The 19526-nt window shown below is 44.0% G+C and overlaps 1 protein-coding gene across 2 annotated transcripts in view; it reads left to right on the top strand.

Moving 5' to 3' along the window:
- Nucleotides 1-19526, top strand: part of RBKS (ribokinase) — an 83194-nt gene that overhangs the window by 32806 nt on the left and 30862 nt on the right. The window contains exons 6-7 of one of the 2 annotated variants that reach the window (XM_082745189.1): nucleotides 6382-6473; nucleotides 12073-12261. In XM_082745189.1, coding sequence (XP_082601315.1) covers nucleotides 6382-6473; nucleotides 12073-12261 — 281 coding nt within the window. The remainder of the gene's footprint in view (nucleotides 1-6381; nucleotides 6474-12072; nucleotides 12262-19526) is intronic. The other variant, XM_082745190.1, reaches the window with a different exon arrangement.

Below are 19526 nucleotides of genomic sequence, written 5' to 3'. Positions count from 1 at the left end.
CAAAATTCTCACTGACATTTAATGTATTTTTAATGGACTTGAAGCTGTCAGAAAGAATTTGAAGCCAAAACCCATTTGGTTACATTTTCCCAGGGTGTCACAGAGAGAGCCTAATGCTTCTGGTAAGCTTTGCCTGCACTGCCTTCATGTGAATCACGCAGTGTGGATACAACATGCCACTTTATTCACACTCCTGTCTTGCTTTCTGTAGGTCAAGGCATATTCTCAACTAACTCCATTTCCTACTCTCACTTGCTTCTCAAAGATCACTGTTGCCTCTGTCCTAGTCTAGTTCCTTGTTAGCTACCCAGCCTGTGGAGGAGAGAAAGGTGTGGACACCACGGCTGAGGATCTAACCTGTCGCAGGTGACGCTGGAGTTATCCAGAGGGACAGACGACCTCGGGCTATCATTTGGGTGGGCAGCTGGAGGACCTGGGGCGTCAGGAACCGGCAGGGGTATGGGGGCGCATGGATGGCCCAGGTCTGGATCTCAGGGTCGTGAATTCAAGCCCTGCATTAAAAAAAGGTGGGGGGGCAGGTAAGGAGGAACGGGCAGGGCTAGTGATGGAAAGCCAAAGAGCACTAGCCAACTTCACCTTTTTACTAAGAGCCAGCATGTCTGAGTATAAATTCCATGCACTCTCATATGAACTTGACCCTCAGAAAAACCTTACGACAAAGATACGGCAGGCATTATTCTCCCCAACTGAAGGCAGGAAGATAGACTTGGAGAGTAAGTAATTAGCTCAACCAGGGTCAGTGTAGAAACCCAGATTTCAGAAGCCAAGACCCAACTTCTAGGTTCTAGAACACACATTAAATAAAGAAACTGCCCCATCCCATTGACTCCAAGGAACTGAGCCTTCTTGGAGAAAAATAAAGTCCACGAACTGTAACCTTATTCAACATGTGGCCTCAGCTTTGAGTGTTTTCGATACTCTCTAGTGCTTCCTGTGATGTGTCCCTTACCCACTCCCATAAAACACACACATGTGCACACACACACACACATACTCTGCTGACTAGAACTCAGCTGATCCTCCCTTGATAGTAACCAGCCAGAAGCAGCTTCCAATTCTATACCATGAGAGTGTGTGTGTGTGTGTGTGTGTGAGAGAGAATTTACTGTGTTTTCATTCTCACGTCAGGGAAGAGTGATACAATGAAGGGAGCACTGGTTTGAGAGTCATAAAATTTGGCTTTGAATCCAGAATCCATCCCTTAGTAAATGGGGGACCACACGCAAGTCAGTCAGTTCTTCGCTCTGGGCCTCTGTGAAACAGGAGAACAGGTCTGCGAGTTCTCCCAGCTGCTTTCTGTCAGGATGTATGAACGGACTGATCTCGGAGCAGAGCCGGCAATGCTGAGAGATGTGTCGGGCGCTGCGTGGCCTGTCCACTGCCCCGTGAGACTGCCTGTGTGCTAATCAGCAGTATTCCATCTATGAGAAAAGTGGTAAAATCCCCCTCCTCCTCTCCCTCCTCCTCCTCCTCCTCTTCCTTCCCCTCCTCCTCTGTGGGTCTGTTATCATAGCTCTCTTACCTGCCCTTCTTACAAGTAATGAACTCTGAGTTAAACACATTGTATGACTGGCTTAAATATAGTTGCTAAAATACAGAGGGAAGAGGAACCCCCCACCCTTGCCAGCTCCGGCTTTGATCATATGATTTCAGAACACTCTGTTGTCTTCACCTAAAGGAAAGCACTGGTTTTAAACGGACCTGCAACACCAGAGATGAACCAGTGGCCCTCCGTGGCCCCCTCCTCTCCGGGTCGTGATGCTCGAGGCAGGCCCCCAGCAGGGCTGCTGCTGCAGCTGCTTGTGATGAAATTACGCGTGTCGGGTCTGGTCTTTCTATCCATTTCAAAGCAAATGGAACATTACAGGAACAATTATAAATAATTGAGATTGTAAGATCGCCAAGATTAAATTCTGGGTAGGACACAAAATATCTTTTGATGACACTGTAGTCCTTTCCTCTTTGGCAAAACCAAACTTCTTGGCTGGACACCTTGACTTTCACGGTGACATTGTCCAGCACATAGCCCAAGCTTTGAGTGTTTCTCACCTCAAACTCCCAGAAAACAACCCCTCGAGGGAGACCACCAAGGCAGCATTTTGGTTACCGCAACTTCCCACAGTTTCTTTACTTAGGGTGACTTTCTTCCTGTTTCTCTGAGCTAGTTATTAAGGGCCTTCTTAACTGTCCTGCTCCTGCCCTCCATGGTGACACCATTATGAGCTCCCACCTCATTGTCCTGGCTCGGCACCCGCTCAGCTGCCCTCAAAGGCCTCCCCAGTTCCTCACTGACAGCACGCCATTGAGACAACCAGGGGTTTAGTCCGTCTGAGGTGGTCATGAACAATAATTACGTTGGGTGCTATCCGTCGCGCTGCAGCTCCAAGTTACTCCATGGTACAGCTTGTGTCTCTATTTTTACATGATTCCAGAATGATACCATTTTTCCCACTGTATCTATCACGAATGTGCATTTTTCTTTTTTTTTTTTTTAAGATTTTGTTTATTTATTTGAAAGAGAGAGAGCCAGGGGAGCAGTAGAGGGAGAGAATCCCAGGCAGACTGTGCTGAACAAGGAGCCCATCGTGGAGCTTGATCTCATGACTCTGAGATCATGACCTGAGCTGAAATCAAGAGTGGGACACTTAACCAACTAACTGACCCCAGGCACCCCAATTATACTTCCAATGCATTCTTCTTTGATTAGCAATATCTACTCGTTCTTCGCATTTTTTTTTCACCAGGGTAAAGTGTTTATCCTTATTTATGGTGGCAGGAGCTGAACAAGAGTCATTTCTTTATGGCATTTTCATTTTTCCCCTAAATTTGGTTACTAGTCACTCTAAGCCTGTCACCATCCAGCAATGGTCAGAATGCTTTCCTTCAATAAAATACATGCAAAGAAGATTTGCTTTTATACAGTGTTTATGGTCAAATTAAATTGTAGGATTCCTCATTCCAGCAACCCTTCTTATTGCTTAAAATTCAGTGTAACTGTTTCTTTAAATGTGTTTTTTTAAAAGATTTTATTTATTTATTTGACAGAGAGATCACAAGTAGGCAGAGAGGCAGACAAAGAGGGAGAACAGGCTCCCCGCTGAGCAGAGAGCCTGATGCGGGGCTCCATCCCAGCACCCTGAGATCATGACCTGAGCCAAAGGCAGAGGCTTAACTCACTGAGCCACCCAGGTGCCCTAAAATGTGCTTTTATTGAGGAAAATTTCAAATATATATGGACATACAGAGAACAATATGATAAGCCCATATATACCATCACCTAGCCTCAACAATTCTCAACATGTGCCCAATTCGGTAGCATTTACACCCCAATGCACTATTCCCCACCCCCCCACCACTGCAACCTTGGGTTATATTTGGAAGCACCAGCCAGACATTATATCATGTCATTCACAGTGCGCTTGGGTTTTGATGTAAGATATTGTATGTGTTTTAAGAATGTTGTCTTTGCCTGGTGTATACCAGATAATCTCTGGGCAGATTGATTCTGGAACAATCAGTTGTTTGGAACTAATCCTTTTGGAACTAATCCCTTATTAGTTTAGGGAGTAACCTCTCAGACTTTTTTCTCTTCTATGCAAGTGTATAAATACAAATACACATGTAATTATGCTTTGTTTCGTTAGAAAAAAGAGGGGGTCATGATGTAGATTTTATTACAAAACTTCCTTTTTTCACTTATAGAAATCTTTCTGTAACAAAACAGAGATCTGCTTCATTCTTTCTAACCACAGCAGATTATTCCATTAGAGGTTTTGTTGTTGTTGTTTTTTTTCCCTAACCAGTCCTGTCTGTTGGAAGCTTAGGTTTCTTTTTGTTTTTTGTTTTTTGTTTTCTCTGTTAAAAACAGAGCTGAATATCACTGGACCTCATCTTTGCATCTTTGCCTGTGTATGTCTGTAGGATAGGTTTGGAAAAGAAATTGCTGGATCAGGGATCTTTTGAGATAAAATGGAACTTTTATAAGAATGGCTTAGTGCTGGGGCAGCTGGGTGGCTCAGTCGGTTTAGGGCTGCCTTTGGCTCAGGTCATGATCCCAGGGTCCTTGGATCAAGCAATAAATAAAATCTTAAAAAAAAAAAAAAAAGAATGGCTTAATGCTGTTTTTCCATACTGGTAGCTTGCTCTACCCTGTGCCCAAATGCCTTTGCATACAGATTTGGAGATCACAATACATGAGAAGTGCTTTTTCAGTTCACCATTTGAAGAAAATAGGGAGCAGTGTATTTGTCCTGGGACCATAAAAAGTAAATGGAGGTGTTGCATTACTGGACATTGAGGGCCTTTATGCAAATCGACATCTCTAAGACCTTCCAGAAGTGGGAACACCCATGAGAGACTGTTGCCAGGCTACAAATTCCAACAGAAGACAAAAGAGATGGGTGGACAGGCGGGGGTGTCGGGCTGTGTGTGAAGGACAATATAATAACAGTAATAATCCCTTACATTTGTACAACACTCTACAGTTTACACAGGGCTTTCACACCCGTTTTCTAATTTAAGCTACACAGTAACCTGTACAAAAATATGAGCAGCCAAAAATATACCGTAGAATCTCTGTGGGTGGACATTCTGGATTCTAAAATAATACAAATGTGGGAATTGTGTTAGCCTGTAAACCACTGGACAAAATCCACTGACCAAACCAAAATGTGAAGGCCAAGGAAGGTGTGGAGGGAAACTAGCTTCCTCAGGCAGAAGTACTGGGCAGTTTCCATCAGCCATGCTGATGAGTGTCTCCCCAAGAACGTGGAAGAGCCACTTGGGGAATTCATCCGTGCGTGTGTTCCCCAAGAGATTCTGATCACTGGATTTGAGGTGAAGCCCAAAAGTCATGCACTCTAACAAGCCCCCTTAGTGATGCTGGTGTGCAGCTCAGCTTGGGAGCCACGGTTCTAGAAGGGTCTCTGAGACCTGCAGCTGGAAGATTTGACTCTATGGGTCAGTAGTAGGTTAGGGTCACTAAACACATAAGTCAGTAGACCTGGGTAGAGGAAAAGACGACCACCCAATCTAGTTGGGTCCTCCGGTGGATTAGCATTTTGACAAAGGGGGAGCTTCCTGTGTGTGGAATCTCTAAAGACTTTCAAAAAAATATGTATTTACAAAATTCCACCCCAAAGCCTGTTTCAAAATATTGTAAATCGGGATGGGGCTTGTGCTGCCATGAACAGAGTCCTGGCCTAGAGAGATGACCGAACACTGCGCTTAAAGCTGGAGGACCCCAGATGGGGTCGTCCAGCTTAACCACGTCCTAGCGTATGACCTTAGACCTCATCTCTCTGAAACTCACTTTTCTCCTCTGAAAAATGTGAACATTTTTCTGACACTGTAATGCTGTGACGGTCTCATTTTCCCTGTGTCTGCTATCCCCCTCCATCTCCTTCTCTCGTAGGCTCCTAGTATGAGCTAGCTCTCAGCTTTGGATTGAATTTCTGCTCCTTTCTCGGGCTTTCCTTTATAGTTCCAGATTGCCAAGAATGTAAGGTTCTGTGAAAAGTGTATGTTCGGAGCTGGTTCAGTTGGTGGACCATGCGACTCCTGATCTCAGGATTGTGGGTTTGGGTCACACCTTTGGTGTAGAAATGACTTAAAATTAAAATCTTTTTTAAAAAGTCTATGTTTGCATGAGTAATCGTGATATATTTGAGAGTCATGCATAGGTGTTCAAAACCTACATATGTACGTGAACTTCCTACGTCCTGTTCTTACCAGGGAATTTTTTTACTTCTTCATTATTTCTTTCCTAACATCGCTCTTTTTCTTTCCTGGAAAATGGATATATGAACAAAAACATTCACATCAGCCTGAATGTTCACAGTCATACATGTCCTTTCACGCCACAGCATTTAAAATTTTCTTTAACGTTGTTGCCCTTTGCCACAACTTTGTGATGACCTTGCTTGTAATACTGTCGCTTGCCCTTGAAGTTGAAATGTTGTAAAGTGAAAAATGGAGGAAATACAAATAAGAAGGGGTTGGTACTAGGTCGCCGTGGAGATTGAGATTCCAGACTTTTCTAAGGTGATTGTTCATCTAATGGGGGAAATGGCTGCATAGGGGATTTCCCTTACTGGCTGTAAGTGCACCATGTTAAAAATGATGACCACTGGGGTGCCTGGGTGACTCAGGGGGTTAAAGCCTCTGACTTAGGCTCAGGTCATGATCCCAGGGTCCTGGGATCGAGCCCAGCGTCAGGCTCTCTGCTCAGCAGGGAGACTGCTTCCTCCTCTCTCTCTGCCTGCCTCTCTGCCTACTTGTGATCTCTGTCTGTCAGATGAATAAATAAAATCTTAAAAGAAAAAATGATGACCACTGAACCCCCTTTCTGTTCCTCTACAGTGAAAACATTGTTCAACCCAGCTCCGGCAGTTGCTGACCTGGACCCTCGCTTCTACACCCTCTCAGATGTGTTCTGCTGCAACGAAACTGAGGTAAGGACAGAACATTTTGCTCAGTCCGTGAGACTCCAAGGGCTTTCATGCAAGTGGATAAAGCAAAGAGGCAAGACTAACCACATCAGTTTGATCGCATGTAAATTCTTGGACCCAGTGAAAACAATTTTCACTACCTGGGGTGTGGAAAAAGGAAGTTAGTGACTCCTAGGGGGGAAACAAAAAGTTTATCTGAGTCATCTCCATAATCTGTTACTTCTCAAAAACCTCAGCTAATTTTCGCCCCCTCCCTGCCTTCATGCTGTTGGTGGTTTGTTTTCTTCTTTAATTCTGTATTCTATGGATTGATTAGCACTAGAGTTGCTAGATTTAGCAAATAAAAACACAGGTGCCCAGTTAAATGTGAATTTCAGATATACAACAAATAATATATTAAATGTACTTCTAGTATGAAATGACTTGTTCAGTGGGTCCAACAACCCTAAGTAATATACAACCCCTGAAGCATTTGCTGCCTTCTCCTGTGAAGACCCAGGGGCCACGGGGTGGATAGACAAAGTTGCTCCATTGATGCCACAGGAAGGACCTCGGGGCCCCTCTGTTAGGAGAACGCCCTCTCCGTCATAATGGTCATAATGGACATAGGTCATAATGGACAGAGCCGCCTAAGACATCTGCCAACACATTCAGACTATGCCATTCATTCTGGAGCATTTTAGGAAGAAAATTTCAGTATCTCTCCCTTCCTTAGACAGACAGTTTTAGACCAGAGCTCACTCTCAACACTGGGCGGCAGGACATACGATACAATGCAACATGCAGAGAGTGAGAGTTAGTAGTGAAAGAACGATAATAGTAATTGTCCATGTGGTTCAGAGGCTGAATGGATGTTTCCAGGATTTCCTGACCTGCCCTTTTGCTAATTGTATCTCTCAGGACATGAAGTAAACAAAAAGGAAGACTGCCACAAGGAAACTTAAGTTTAACAAATCACAATAGGTTATGCAATATTTTGGAGCAACCATCATGGCCAGGCCTTGTGCTAGGAGAAAGGGATTGTGGGAAATAGTTACCATTAGTAACTATTAGTAACTAATAGTTACCATTAGTAAGAAGTTTGACTACCCTCCATTGCCAACTGGCTTGGATTTGCCTGCTACATATTTGCAGAGCCTATATTTATTCTTCAAACACTCATCACTGTTCCAATTATTTATTACTTTGAAGTCACACAATATCCCTTCTGGTCCATTCTATTGATTGAGGAGGAAAGTCTGCCCTCACGCCCCACCTCTCCATAGAAGATTGTCCTTGTCATGGTGTGAAAAGAGCATATATGATGTGATATGTATCGATAGAGTTATCTTTGGAAATTACCATCTGTTATATTGTACTTGCATATAGTTGGCATCTAGTAAATGCTTTTTCAGTGAGTGAACAAATGAACAAACTTTGGTCTTTATGAAAATTGATCTCAAACACTCAATGGAAAAAAGAAAAACTTTAAAAGCTTAATGCTCTTATGGATGACTTCTAATCATGATAATAATGTAAATTCTTACTTTAAGTTACTCCATCTGGGGATATCTGGGTGGCTGAGTTGGTTAGGCATCTGATGCTTGATTTTGGCTCAGGTCATGTCAGGGTCCTGAGATCGAGCCCAGCATCGGGCTCTGTGCTAGGCATGGAGCCTGCTTAAGATTCTCTCTCCCTCTCCCTTTCCCCATCCCATTGCTCTCTTTCTAAAAAAAAAAAAAAAAAAAAAAAAAGAATGAAAAAAGAAAGAAAAAACTCTGTTCCACACATGAACTGTTAACATATAAATATACAGGGGCACCTGGGTGGCTCAGTGGGTTAAGCCGCTGCCTTCAGCTCAGGTCCTGATCTCAGGGTCCTGGAATCGAGCCCCGCATTAGGCTCTCTGCTCAGCAGGGAGCCTGTTTCCTCCTCTCTCTATGCCTGCCTCTCTGTCTGCTTGTGATCTCGTCAAATAAATAAAATCTTTAAAAAAAAACCACACATATAAACATACAAGAGACAATGAAAAGATACAAGCTTAGAACCAATATAACTCCACAGATCAGAAAGGGAACAGAATCCTAGAGTGTTCAGCCCTGAGTGTGCTAGAAGCAGGTGTAGGTGGTAAGGACCTCCAGTGGGTCATGGGCACCGAAAATGTGCCCCAATGGGAGACTGGAGCAGTGCCCACCGCTGGGACCCGAGATGCTAGATCCCAGCTAAAGTAGAGGAATCTGCTAGGCCTGCTACCTGGCACTACAGCATTGTGCAAAGCTACCAAGCTGAGGGGACAGGAGGACAGAGGTACTGCCTGTGATCAGAAAGAAATTAAGCCAACTGCTAACTTGGTGACTGGGAATGTGACCAGATGGGCAACATCACCGAGAACAGGAACTCCATATTGCCAACATAACACCTACTTGGCTCTGGTTTAGAGACCCTTGAGGAGCTGGTGGATGCAACTGTGAGCCCACTGGAAAGGCAGGGATAAGCCTAGTGGGAGCTGAAGTATGGGATTCCCCAACCCACAGACAGCAACATGAGCCTGCAGATGAAGAAACATAATGTTTAAGAGTTCTCCAGCAATTCAAGTACTGAAACAATGCCCAAAAGACTTTAAATACGATTGAGATTCTCATTCATTAAAAAAGGAGAAAGTTAAGTGTGAAAGAGACACAGGATCGAAGCAACGATGTGTGAATCTGAAAAGCAGTTAGATATCTTGAAAATGAAAAAAAAAAACCTTTGAAATTTTTCTATAAAACACTCATGAGGAAGATAAACATTAGACTGGAAGGAAGAATTGGTGAATTGAAAGAGAATTCATCAATTCACAAACAAGAGAAAAACTCAATTCACCAAGAAAGTATCACAGAAAGAATTTTTTTTAAATAATAAGGAGGAATTTAGAGAAAAGTATTGCCAGAGCAGCTCTAACATACACCTAATTGGAGTGAAAGAAGAGAAGGGAGGGAACTGGAGAGAAACGATATTAGAGGAAATACTGCAAGGTGTTTTCTGGAGCTGAAGAAGGGCATGGGTCATCGGATGAAAAGTGTATTAAAAGTAACACATGGGACACCTGGGTGGCTCAGTCAGTTGGGCGCCCGACTCCTGATTTGGGCTCAGGCCATGATCTCAGGATCGTGGGATCGAGCCCAGTGCCGGGCTCCACACTCAGCACAGAATCTGCTTGTCCTTCTCCCTCTGCTCCTCCCCCTGCTTATGCTCTCTCCCTCTCTCTCGCTCTCCCTCTCTCTCTCAAATAAATAAATAAGTAAAATCTTAAAAAAAAAAAAATCACCTGAGATAAATGGATATAACTCTATAGTAACATACATTTTAACGGAACTACATAAAATGAAACATAAAGACAAAAATATTGGGGCCCCTGGGTGGGTCAGTTGTTAAATGGCTGCCTTCAGCTCAGGTCATGATCCCAGGGTACTGGGATCGAGCCCCGCATTGGGCAACTTGTTCACCAGGAGGCCTGCTTTTCCCTCTCCCACTCCCCCTGCTTGTGTTCCCTCTCTCGCTGTGTCTCTCTCTGTGTCAAATAAATAAATAAATAAAATATTTTTTTTAAAAAGAGACAAAAATATTTTTCAATGGCCAGAGGGAAAAAAAGACAGATTACATATAAGTACTAAGACTATCCAATACTTCATTGCTTGCAAAAGGGGAAAATGGAAAAATTGGTATCCATAAAAAGGATAATAGATTTTTTTAACCTGTAGTATATTTGCAATATATTCATAGTGAGTGGTATACTGTCCAGTTCGACAGAATAGAGCCACAAATATCCATGCAAGTGAAATTATATGAAGGGAAGAAGCACACTGTCAAATAATATATATGAAAAACATAATTTACCTTCTTTAAAGAGAAATATCTGAAGTAAATAAAGTAACACATGAAGATTTATTAAAAGTGAGTGGTAGGTTCATGGGTGTTTGTTGCATTATTTTTTATGTTCAGGATCCTTTCATCAAAGAATAGTTTTTTAACAGGTTTTTAGAAACCACAAGAATTCAGTGTTTCTGAAAATAGACCATCTAACCCCATAGATGTAAGTGATCACAGTAATGAAGATGAGTGGAAAAACTTATGAAAAGAAAACAGAAGGGGTGCCTGGGTGGCTCGTTCAGCATCTGCCTTGACTCAGGGATTGAGCCCCACATCGGGTTCCTTGCTCAGCGGGAAACCTGCTTCTCCCTCTCCCATTCCCGCTGCCTGTGTTTCTCTCTCACTATCTCTTTCTCTGTCAAATAAATAAATACAATCTTTAAAAAAAGAGAGAGAGAGAAGAGAAAGTAAAGAAAACAGAAGGTGGCCTCAAGACATAGCCATCTTGGACAGAAAGGGTCTGCGGAAAAGCCGCTTCAGGAACTACACATGGTCGAGTGAATGAAACCTTTGATGCTGGGGAAGACCAAAGCCCAGAACGAGGAGACACTTCGGGGTGATGTATAGGCCCCAGGCAGGGTTAATCCGGACATGTTCAAAGCAGGCACAGGAGAAACAGGCCCTTCTTAGGAAGAAATGGAATACAGAAAAGACAGAATTTAGTTATAAACGTTGTGAGTCCAAAAGTATCCTATAATTCATCTAGTCTAGTAATTTGGCAGCCACTAATTTCAGAGCCGGAGAAGGTCCCCAGAGGTGCCTAGGGGATGAGGAAGCAGGCTTCCCCCCTACTTCGGCCAGAGCCCTTTTCACGCTCTCGGAGAGAACTGTGGCCCTGTGCGGGCCCCTCATTCTACAGACTGTACATGACTTCGGGGAAGTCCCGGGATCAGTAAGCAGCGGACATCTCCTGAATGTCAGCACGTTGCGCTCTCGGCTACATCAATGACCCTCCTGTCCTGCTTCCATCTTCTTGAGCAAAAACAAACACAAGAAATGGGTGTTGTGCAAACATGGGGAGCCGTAGCTAGTAATAAGAGAGAGGCGTTCTGGCCCAAGAGGGGCCTAGAAGAATTACGGCCTTAGGTGTGAAATTTACAGGGGTGATTTATATCAAAATCACCGGCAGCGGCCCCTCCCCTTCTCCCGTCTTCCCTCCCCCTTCCTTTCTCCTACAGAATTCTTTGTTCCCTCTAACTCTTTTTAATGAACATTATCACACATACACACAGAAAATCTGGAAGAACAGTGCAATGACCCATCATCGACTGTCCGCCCAGATGGTGGTTAACGTTTGCTGTGTTGCTTCCTCTCTCCCCTGTGTGTGTTGCTTTTTGTTTTTGTTGAATCGTTTCAAAGTTGCAGGTAACATGATAGGTGACTCCTAACTACTTCAGTGCGCATCTTCTAAATGGAGCCATAATACCGTGATCACACTTGAGAAAGTAGTAACAATTCTCTATTGTCATCTAACATCCAGGCCACATTCAAATGTCCCCAGTTGTCCCAAGAATGTCCTTGAGAGCTCCTTTTTGTTGTCATTGTTACTGGGGTTTTTCTTTCTTTCCCTGAGCCAGTAAGCATCAGCGTTCCCCCTGGCATGGGTTGTTATGCAGAAGAAGGGAGATGTTTTCTAAGAAAAGCAAATCTAATCTGGAAGTGGACCCAGGTCCCTGTTCTCACCACTGTTTGCTCTTACTTGTCCATATCCCAGGCTGAGATCCTAACTGGCCTGAAGGTCCACAGCCTTGCAGACGCCACGCGGGCTGCTCTGTTGCTCAAGGGAAAGGGCTGCCACGTGGTCATCATCACCTTAGGTGCCGAAGGATGTGTGATGCTGTCAAAGACAGAACCCATGCCAAAGCACATTCCCACCGAGAAAGTCAAGGCTGTGGATACCACGGTAGGTTTGAAAATTTCCGAATCATTTCTGCCCCCTTGAACGTCATCATTGAGTAACAAAGATCCTGCACCTGAATTTTTGGATCATGGGGTAAGAGCCGAAAGAGGTGATATGGTAGATGAGAAGAAAACCCAGGCTGGGGGACTAGATCTTAATCCTTCCCTAACAGGCTGGGAGACTTTATCCAAGTCTTAACCTCTCTGAGCCGCAGTTTCCTCATCCATAGGTGAAGGTAGCATTATACCTGTATTACCTGTATTCATGCATTGACTCATTCAGGAAATATGTACCAAATCCCTGTTGTGTGCTGGTCATCTGTTAGGTGCTGGGGCTATAGCAATGAACAAGACAAAGTCTCTGTCTCATGGGACTTAGACTGTGGATGCTGTAGCAATTCCTGGTTCTTACAAGGCTCTCGTAAGAGCAAGGAGCACTGGCTGGCAGAACTCATTCTTTTAGCCACAAATAACAGCTAACGTTTACTATGTGCTTACTATGTCTCTTTTGCATACATCTCATATAATCTTTACAATGGTTATAAGAGGCAAGTTACTCTCCTCGCTTTACAGATTTAGAAATCTGCCCAGGACCATAATGCGAGGACATAACAGCGCTGGGGGTTCAAAACTCAGCCCGTGGACGCCAGACACTTCTTATGTAAGGCACCGCATTAAGGACAAGCAGGTCAAGTAAACAAGTCACAGCCCAGAATGGGGTGGAAAGAAAAAAAGTTAGGGAAAAAAGCTCAGGGCTCTTCTAAAACTGGGAAGCTAAAAATTATTTGCTTGTGGCCAAGAATTGAGAAGAGCCAGGTGTCTGCCAGGGAGGCCCGGTCAGTGAAGCCGCTGACTCTTGATCTCAGTTCAGGTCTCAATCTCAGGGTCATGAGTTCAAGCCCCATGTTGGGCTCCACACTGGGTGTGGAGCCTACTTAAAAATTATTTTAAAAAGAGAGAAGAGCTGACTAGCAAAATAAGTAAGTGTCAGGGGACCCAAAACCAGAGTTGAAGAAGAATAAACATTTTAAGGCTCTTATGTGTAAGAAATTAATGTGTAATTATTTGTAAAATATATTTTGGTTTTTATGCTTCGAAAAAACTCTGAGATGTGGGTCATTTATCAAAATGGAGCCTCGGCGAATCTGATGAAGTTATGGGTGCGAGTATGCTTTGAAAAACAGGTAAGTACAAGGAATGCTTTTATAACGTGAAATTACACCCTGGTTGCCTTCACAGTGTGCTTGATCAGGCATTTGACAAATTATACTTGGTGTTGTCATCCCCTTCATACTGAGTCATTTTGGAAACCATTAGTTTTTTTCCTATTCTGTCAAGCAGTCACCTGAATTTGAGAGGTTCCTTCTTAGTTCTGAAATCGACCCTGCATTAGACTAAAACTAGTCCAGGTCCTGAACTAGAGCAGAAGAGTTCACTCTTCCTTTGTTGAAAATGAAGGGTCCTAATAAATAAAAAAAAGAAAGGAAGAAAATGAAGGGTCCTGGAGTGGGGGGAGGTGCCTGGCCAGTTCAGTCGGTAGAGTATGTGACCCTTGATTTCAGGGTCTTGAGTTCAAGACCCATGTTGGGCATAAAGCTTACTTAAGGGTGCCTGGGTGGCTCAGTCGGTTAAGTGTCTACCTCCAGCTCAAGTCATGATCCCAGGATCCTGGGATCAAGCCCCGCATCAGGCTCTCTGCTCAGAGGAGAGCCTGCTTCTCCCTCTGCCTGCCCCTCTGCCTACTTATGCTCTCTATCTTTCTGTCAAATAAATAAATAAAATCTTTAAAAAAATAAAAAAAGAGGAACTTAAAAGAAAAAAAAATGAAAGAACTCTTACCAGAGGATGGGAAGTGGATGCTGGTCAGACAGACACGAAGCCTGCCCAGCACAGACCACACGTGGGGTGATGCACTGCCCAGGCCAGGGAGGAGGAAACCAGCCGCGGACATGCACAGGTTTGACTCAGCATTCATCCGCAGAGCCGGTTCGTGTAGAATCATGATGGATGGCATCTTGAGCATCTGAAACACAGCGAGAGGCACAAGGAGATTTTCTCACTTTGTTGCTACTGTCTTGTGCCCTTTCAGTTGGTTCCTTTGCACGTGCAGTTCATGTTTTGGTCTCAGGGAAGGAGAAACCCAGTGAGAGCTCAAAGGAGAAACAAGAACTTAATGCTTGGAGGCAGGAAGCCGAGAATGGGATCATGAAAGACCAGGGCCCTGGATGGGGATCAGAGGGTGGTTTCCATCAAGAAGCAGACAGTGAAGTGTTGGGCTTCCCAGGCCTTGCGTATGTACCGCCTGTCACAACTACTCACCTCCACTGTGGTGGCATGAAAGTGTCCCCAAACAACTTTGCATGCTAGCAACATGAAGTTGGTATTAGTTTAAGCTAAATTGCTTTAAGTTAAGGTGTTACCTAGAATCACCAGAGCAATCACTAAGAAAAGAACTAAAAAAAAACAAAAACAAAAAACTTAACTAAAAGAAACAAGGGAGGGGCGCCTGGGTGGTTCAGTGGGTTAAGCCTCTGCCTTCAGCTCAGGTCATGATCTCAGGGTCCTGGGATCGAACCCCGGATCCGGCTCTCCGCTCAGCGGGGAGCCTGCTTCCCGCCGCCCCCCCTGCCTGCCTCTCTGCCTACTGTGATCTCTCTCTGTCAAGTAAATAAATAAAATCTTAAACAAATAAAAATAAAAAAATAAACAAGGGAATTACAAGTGGTATCCTTAAAAATATCTACTTAACACAAAAGGCAGGAATGGAGGAAGAAAGAAGCTACTGGAAGATACGCTGCTGGAAAGTGAGGGATAAAATGAAGACAGAGGGAAACACGGGATCCAGGAAGCAGGTGAGACCACCGAGGAGAGAAGTCGGTACGAGGAAGGGGAGTCTCGGGACCCCAGCAATGCCGCAGACCCCTGATGAGGCTGTCCCAGTGAGAGGAGGAGGGCAGAGAGCCCTGGAGGAATGTCTCCCAGAAACCAAAACAAAATCAGGAAAGGACCAAGAAAGAAACAGTGGAATATCCATGTGTTTGAATATGCCCAGAGTTTTAGTTTTCTTGCAGAATTTAAGGGTGGAGAGTAATTAATATGCAGAAAACGGTGGCAGTGAAGAAAAGTGGCAGATTTTGGCTCTATGTCATCTGCACTCCAAAGGTTAAAGTGTGATGAAGTAAATACAGTCACATACCACACGGCTGTGAATACATAGTCGGAACGGTGTGAGTGCCGGTTATTGATTTATCCCAACATGGAGATTATAATCCTGTTTTGGAGATGGAAGGATATGGCGAGTGTATGTCTGTGTGCGCCCCGGGGAAGAGAAGCGAGCTGAATGCCCATCCTCCAGAGGTGGAAGTCAAGACAGAATATCAGAAACTGATTTTAAGCCTATTACTAGGAATCGAAGACAGATACTCAGAGAAACTGCTAAAGGAATGTAAAGTCTTTGCCTCATGGAAATGGTTCTGCAGAGAGATGGGGCATTTACTCTTCAAGCCTTGTCTTTTTACACTATATACGTGGATGGCTTTGATCCTCTTCTGAAATGACAAATCACTGAGATAACCACCTGACACCCACTAGAGTGGCTGGAATCGAAAAACAGATGATAACAAGGCGTAACGAGGACATGGAGAAACCAGAACCTCAAACAATGCTGGTAGGAAGGTAAAAATGGAAACGGAAACGCTTTGGAAAATGGTCTGGAAGTGTTCCAAAAATTGAATTTAGAGTTAAATTTTAAAGGGTTGGATTTAGAGTTACAATAGGACCCAGCAATTCTACTTCTAGGTGTACACACAGGAGAAATGGAAACATGTATCCACACAAAAATTTATCCATGGATGTTTCTAGCAGTGTTATTTCCCACTGGCCCCAAACTGGAAACAATCTGACTTTCAACATCAGATTATTGGATAAACAAATTAGGAGATATACATAGAATAGGATCTTATTCAACCATAAAATGGAATACTGACACGGGCTAGAGCCGAGATGAGCATCTAAGACTTTATACTGAGTGAAAGAAGACAAACATAGGACGCCCAGGTGGTACAGTCAGCTGGTCTCAGCTCTGGTCATGATCTCAGGGTCCTGGGATTGAACCCCATGTTGAGTTGCACACTCAGCATGGAGCCTGTTTGAGATTCGCTCTCTCTCTCTCTCTCTCTCTCTGCCCCTCCTACTCATGCTGTCTCTCTCTCTCAGTCTCTCAAATAAAATCTTAAAAAAAAAAAAGAAGATAAACATAAAAGGCCACATATTATATGCTTCCATGTAGATGATATGTCCAGAATAGGTAAATCTGTAGAAACAGAAGGTAGATTGATGGCTGCCCACAGCTGGGTGGAGGGGAGGGAGGGGGCAGGGAGAGTGACGGCTAGTGGGTACAGGATTCCTTCCTGGAAAATGTTCTGGAATCAGATGGTGGTGATGGGTGTACAACCTTGCGGATATACTGACAACCACTGAATTGCACACTTTTAAAGGGTGAGTTTCATGGTATATGAATTATATCCATTTAGAAAACAAAGCAATAACACAAAGCTCCATCTAGGCCCTTCACTGATAAGCGGATACTCTTGTGATAAAGAATCTTCCAGTTCATCGCTCCAGTGAATCTACTGAAAGGGCTCTCAGTGTCCCCCCAATGGAGCGGAAGTGACACAGGAAACAAGGGTAGTTATTTTCTGGGTGTAGAATCTCCCTCAGCGTTTTTATGCTATCTCTGTCCTCTCCTCCTGCACTGTCATTATGAAAATCCTTGCCTGTTCTGCACACCACTGTTAAGCCTCTTCATAAGTCTAAGAAAGAGGAGATAATTCACATGGTGAGGCGAGGAGCTCCCAGGGAGACATTTTCTCCGCAACAAATGGGCTCCTTCACATTTCTGTCAGGAGGGCATTACAAGCTCTTAGGAGGCTGATGACCTCACTTTTCTCCTCCTAATCCCTCACGATGCTCACCTTAAAAAAAAAAAATGCATGTCATGCCACCTCAATGTATACAGTTCTCGTCAGTCACACCTCAGCAGCTCTAACCCAACTGAAATAAATAAAGAAATTGGGGGTGGCTTGACCGGCAGAAATCCCGTCAGTTGGTTCTGTCCACCCCGAGACAGGCAGCCTACAAGGAGCCATTTCCCATCCGTGCTTCTGCACACTGCTCTGTTCAGCTCGCCTCCGTGTCCACAGTTGGCTGTATCACTTTTTACCGCCATCTTTCCTGTTGTACTACAGTGAGGTGGGGGCCAGGGGTGGGGGGGAGCACAGATGTCCTCCGCTCAGTTTGGGAGACGTGACAGATGTGTCTCTTTCCCCATATCTCTGTATTATCTGAATCTCAGCCTCAAAACGCCACGGCCCTCATGTCCCCCATGCTGTCCTCCACCCTGAACAGTAGGGGGCTTGGCCTTCTTGCGTTGATGGCACTAAATCATCATTCCATCATCAAGAGTCGCATACATTTAAGCATGGTAATATTTTAGGTTATCGTGCTCGTGTGATATATTAGAACGTTAGTTATCCTTGGTCTACAATCTGTATAAAATTCTTGATATAGAAATTGCTTTTCTATCTGTAAATGGTTAAGTCCTAGCGTCTGCATTCATCCTCTTATTTTTTAAAGAACTCAACCTATAGGCCAAATCCGTCTTCTGGAAGAATCACTTACCTTATAATAAATCATCATAGTGCAAGGTATATAAGTAAGCTGACAGTAATCCAAAGCCAGGGGCATGGGGACTCTCTTAAGTCTTCTTAGCCCCCTTTTTTTCTGTCCATTATATTTGAGTCCTGTGGTATTCACAGTTGCTGGGTGAGGCACGAGGCTGTGTCAGCCCAGCTGTGTGGCTGCCCCCAACAGATAATTCAGGGCTTGGAGGGTCCACTCTGAACTAGAAATTGCACCAGTAGGAAGTAGGGTTGGTTTCTTTTGAAGTTTGCATGGAAGCACTCAAGAAGGTAAGTGATTGCTGCAACTGGTGGGTTACCCCAAGTTTTCCAAGTTAATTTTTTTTGAGATTTTATTTATTTATTTGACAGATTTTATTTATTTATTTGTGGGGGGAAGCAGGCTCCCTGCCGAGCAGGGAACCCTGAGATCATGACTTGAGCTGAAGGCAGAATCTTAACCCACTGAGCCACTCAGGTGCCCCTCCAAGTTAATTTCTCTTCAGTGGATTCCTTACATCCCAGCATCTGGCCTTCAGCCCTTCAGGCTGTTCTTAAGGATCGGCTCCTAGTAATCTATCTCTGAGGTACCATTCAGAATTGTCATTCTTTGAAGTTGTTCAGCCTTTGAAAACCCAGATTTGAAGGGCCATTTTCCCATGTTGATAAGACTTTTCCCCCTAACCTATATCCTCTTCCCATTGCCACCCCCTGGCCAGTGAAAGACCAAGCTAATACTGTCAGAGGTCATTAGAACCACTGAACTTAAAGCTGTTAAGATCTGTTCCTCAACTCAGGCAAACGGGGGTGTTTCTTACTTAGCCACAGTCTTGCTGAGAGGACTGAACACTCACCAGTTCTTACACAGGCTCTGCCAGTGTTAGTCTTGGTGATGCTCCTTAAAATATGTTTTCCCAGCAAAGTGCTCTTTCTCCCTCCCACCTCTTTCTTTCTTTCTTTTTTTTTTTTTTTTTTTTTAAAGATTTTATTTATTTATTTGACAGAGAGAGATCACAAGTAGGCAGAGAGGCAGGCAGAGAGAGAGAGGAGGAAGCAGGCTCCCTGCTGAGCAGAGAGCCCGATGTGGGACTCGATCCCAGGACCCTGAGATCATGACCTGAGCCGAAGGCAGTGGCTTAACCCACTGAGCCACCCAGGCGCCCCACCTCTTTCTTTCTGATGAACACAACATAATGCATTCTTCGCATTTGTTAATAATTAATAGGGTTTCTAAGCAGTCACTGTCACTCCTACTTCATCTTGTCCTTGAAAAGAGCCTTTGCACAGTTATGTCCAGAAACTACATTATAGCCTAGAAAAAGTTTGAGCTCCCCTCACTCTTGATTGCCAAGACTTGGAAAAAGATTGGGAGAGGAAAACACTGTGGGTTAAGAGCAACAGAATCTTGGATGCTCAAGAGGTAACTGTAGAATAACGAGTCTGACTTTAACTGCCACATCAATTCATTATCCAAGAAGTAACTGTTGTTTCCTCCACATTTTGACCTCAGGAAAATGAAGTATCTACTGATACTGCCACTACTCAAAGCATCTTATTTTAGAATACCTTGAGAGCATTTGACCCTACTTAT

Source organism: Mustela nivalis (genome assembly GCF_964662115.1).
Source record: "Mustela nivalis genome assembly, chromosome: 8".
In the NCBI taxonomy this organism is placed as follows: domain Eukaryota; kingdom Metazoa; phylum Chordata; class Mammalia; order Carnivora; family Mustelidae; genus Mustela; species Mustela nivalis.
This window is presented reverse-complemented; position numbering and strand designations above follow the sequence as displayed.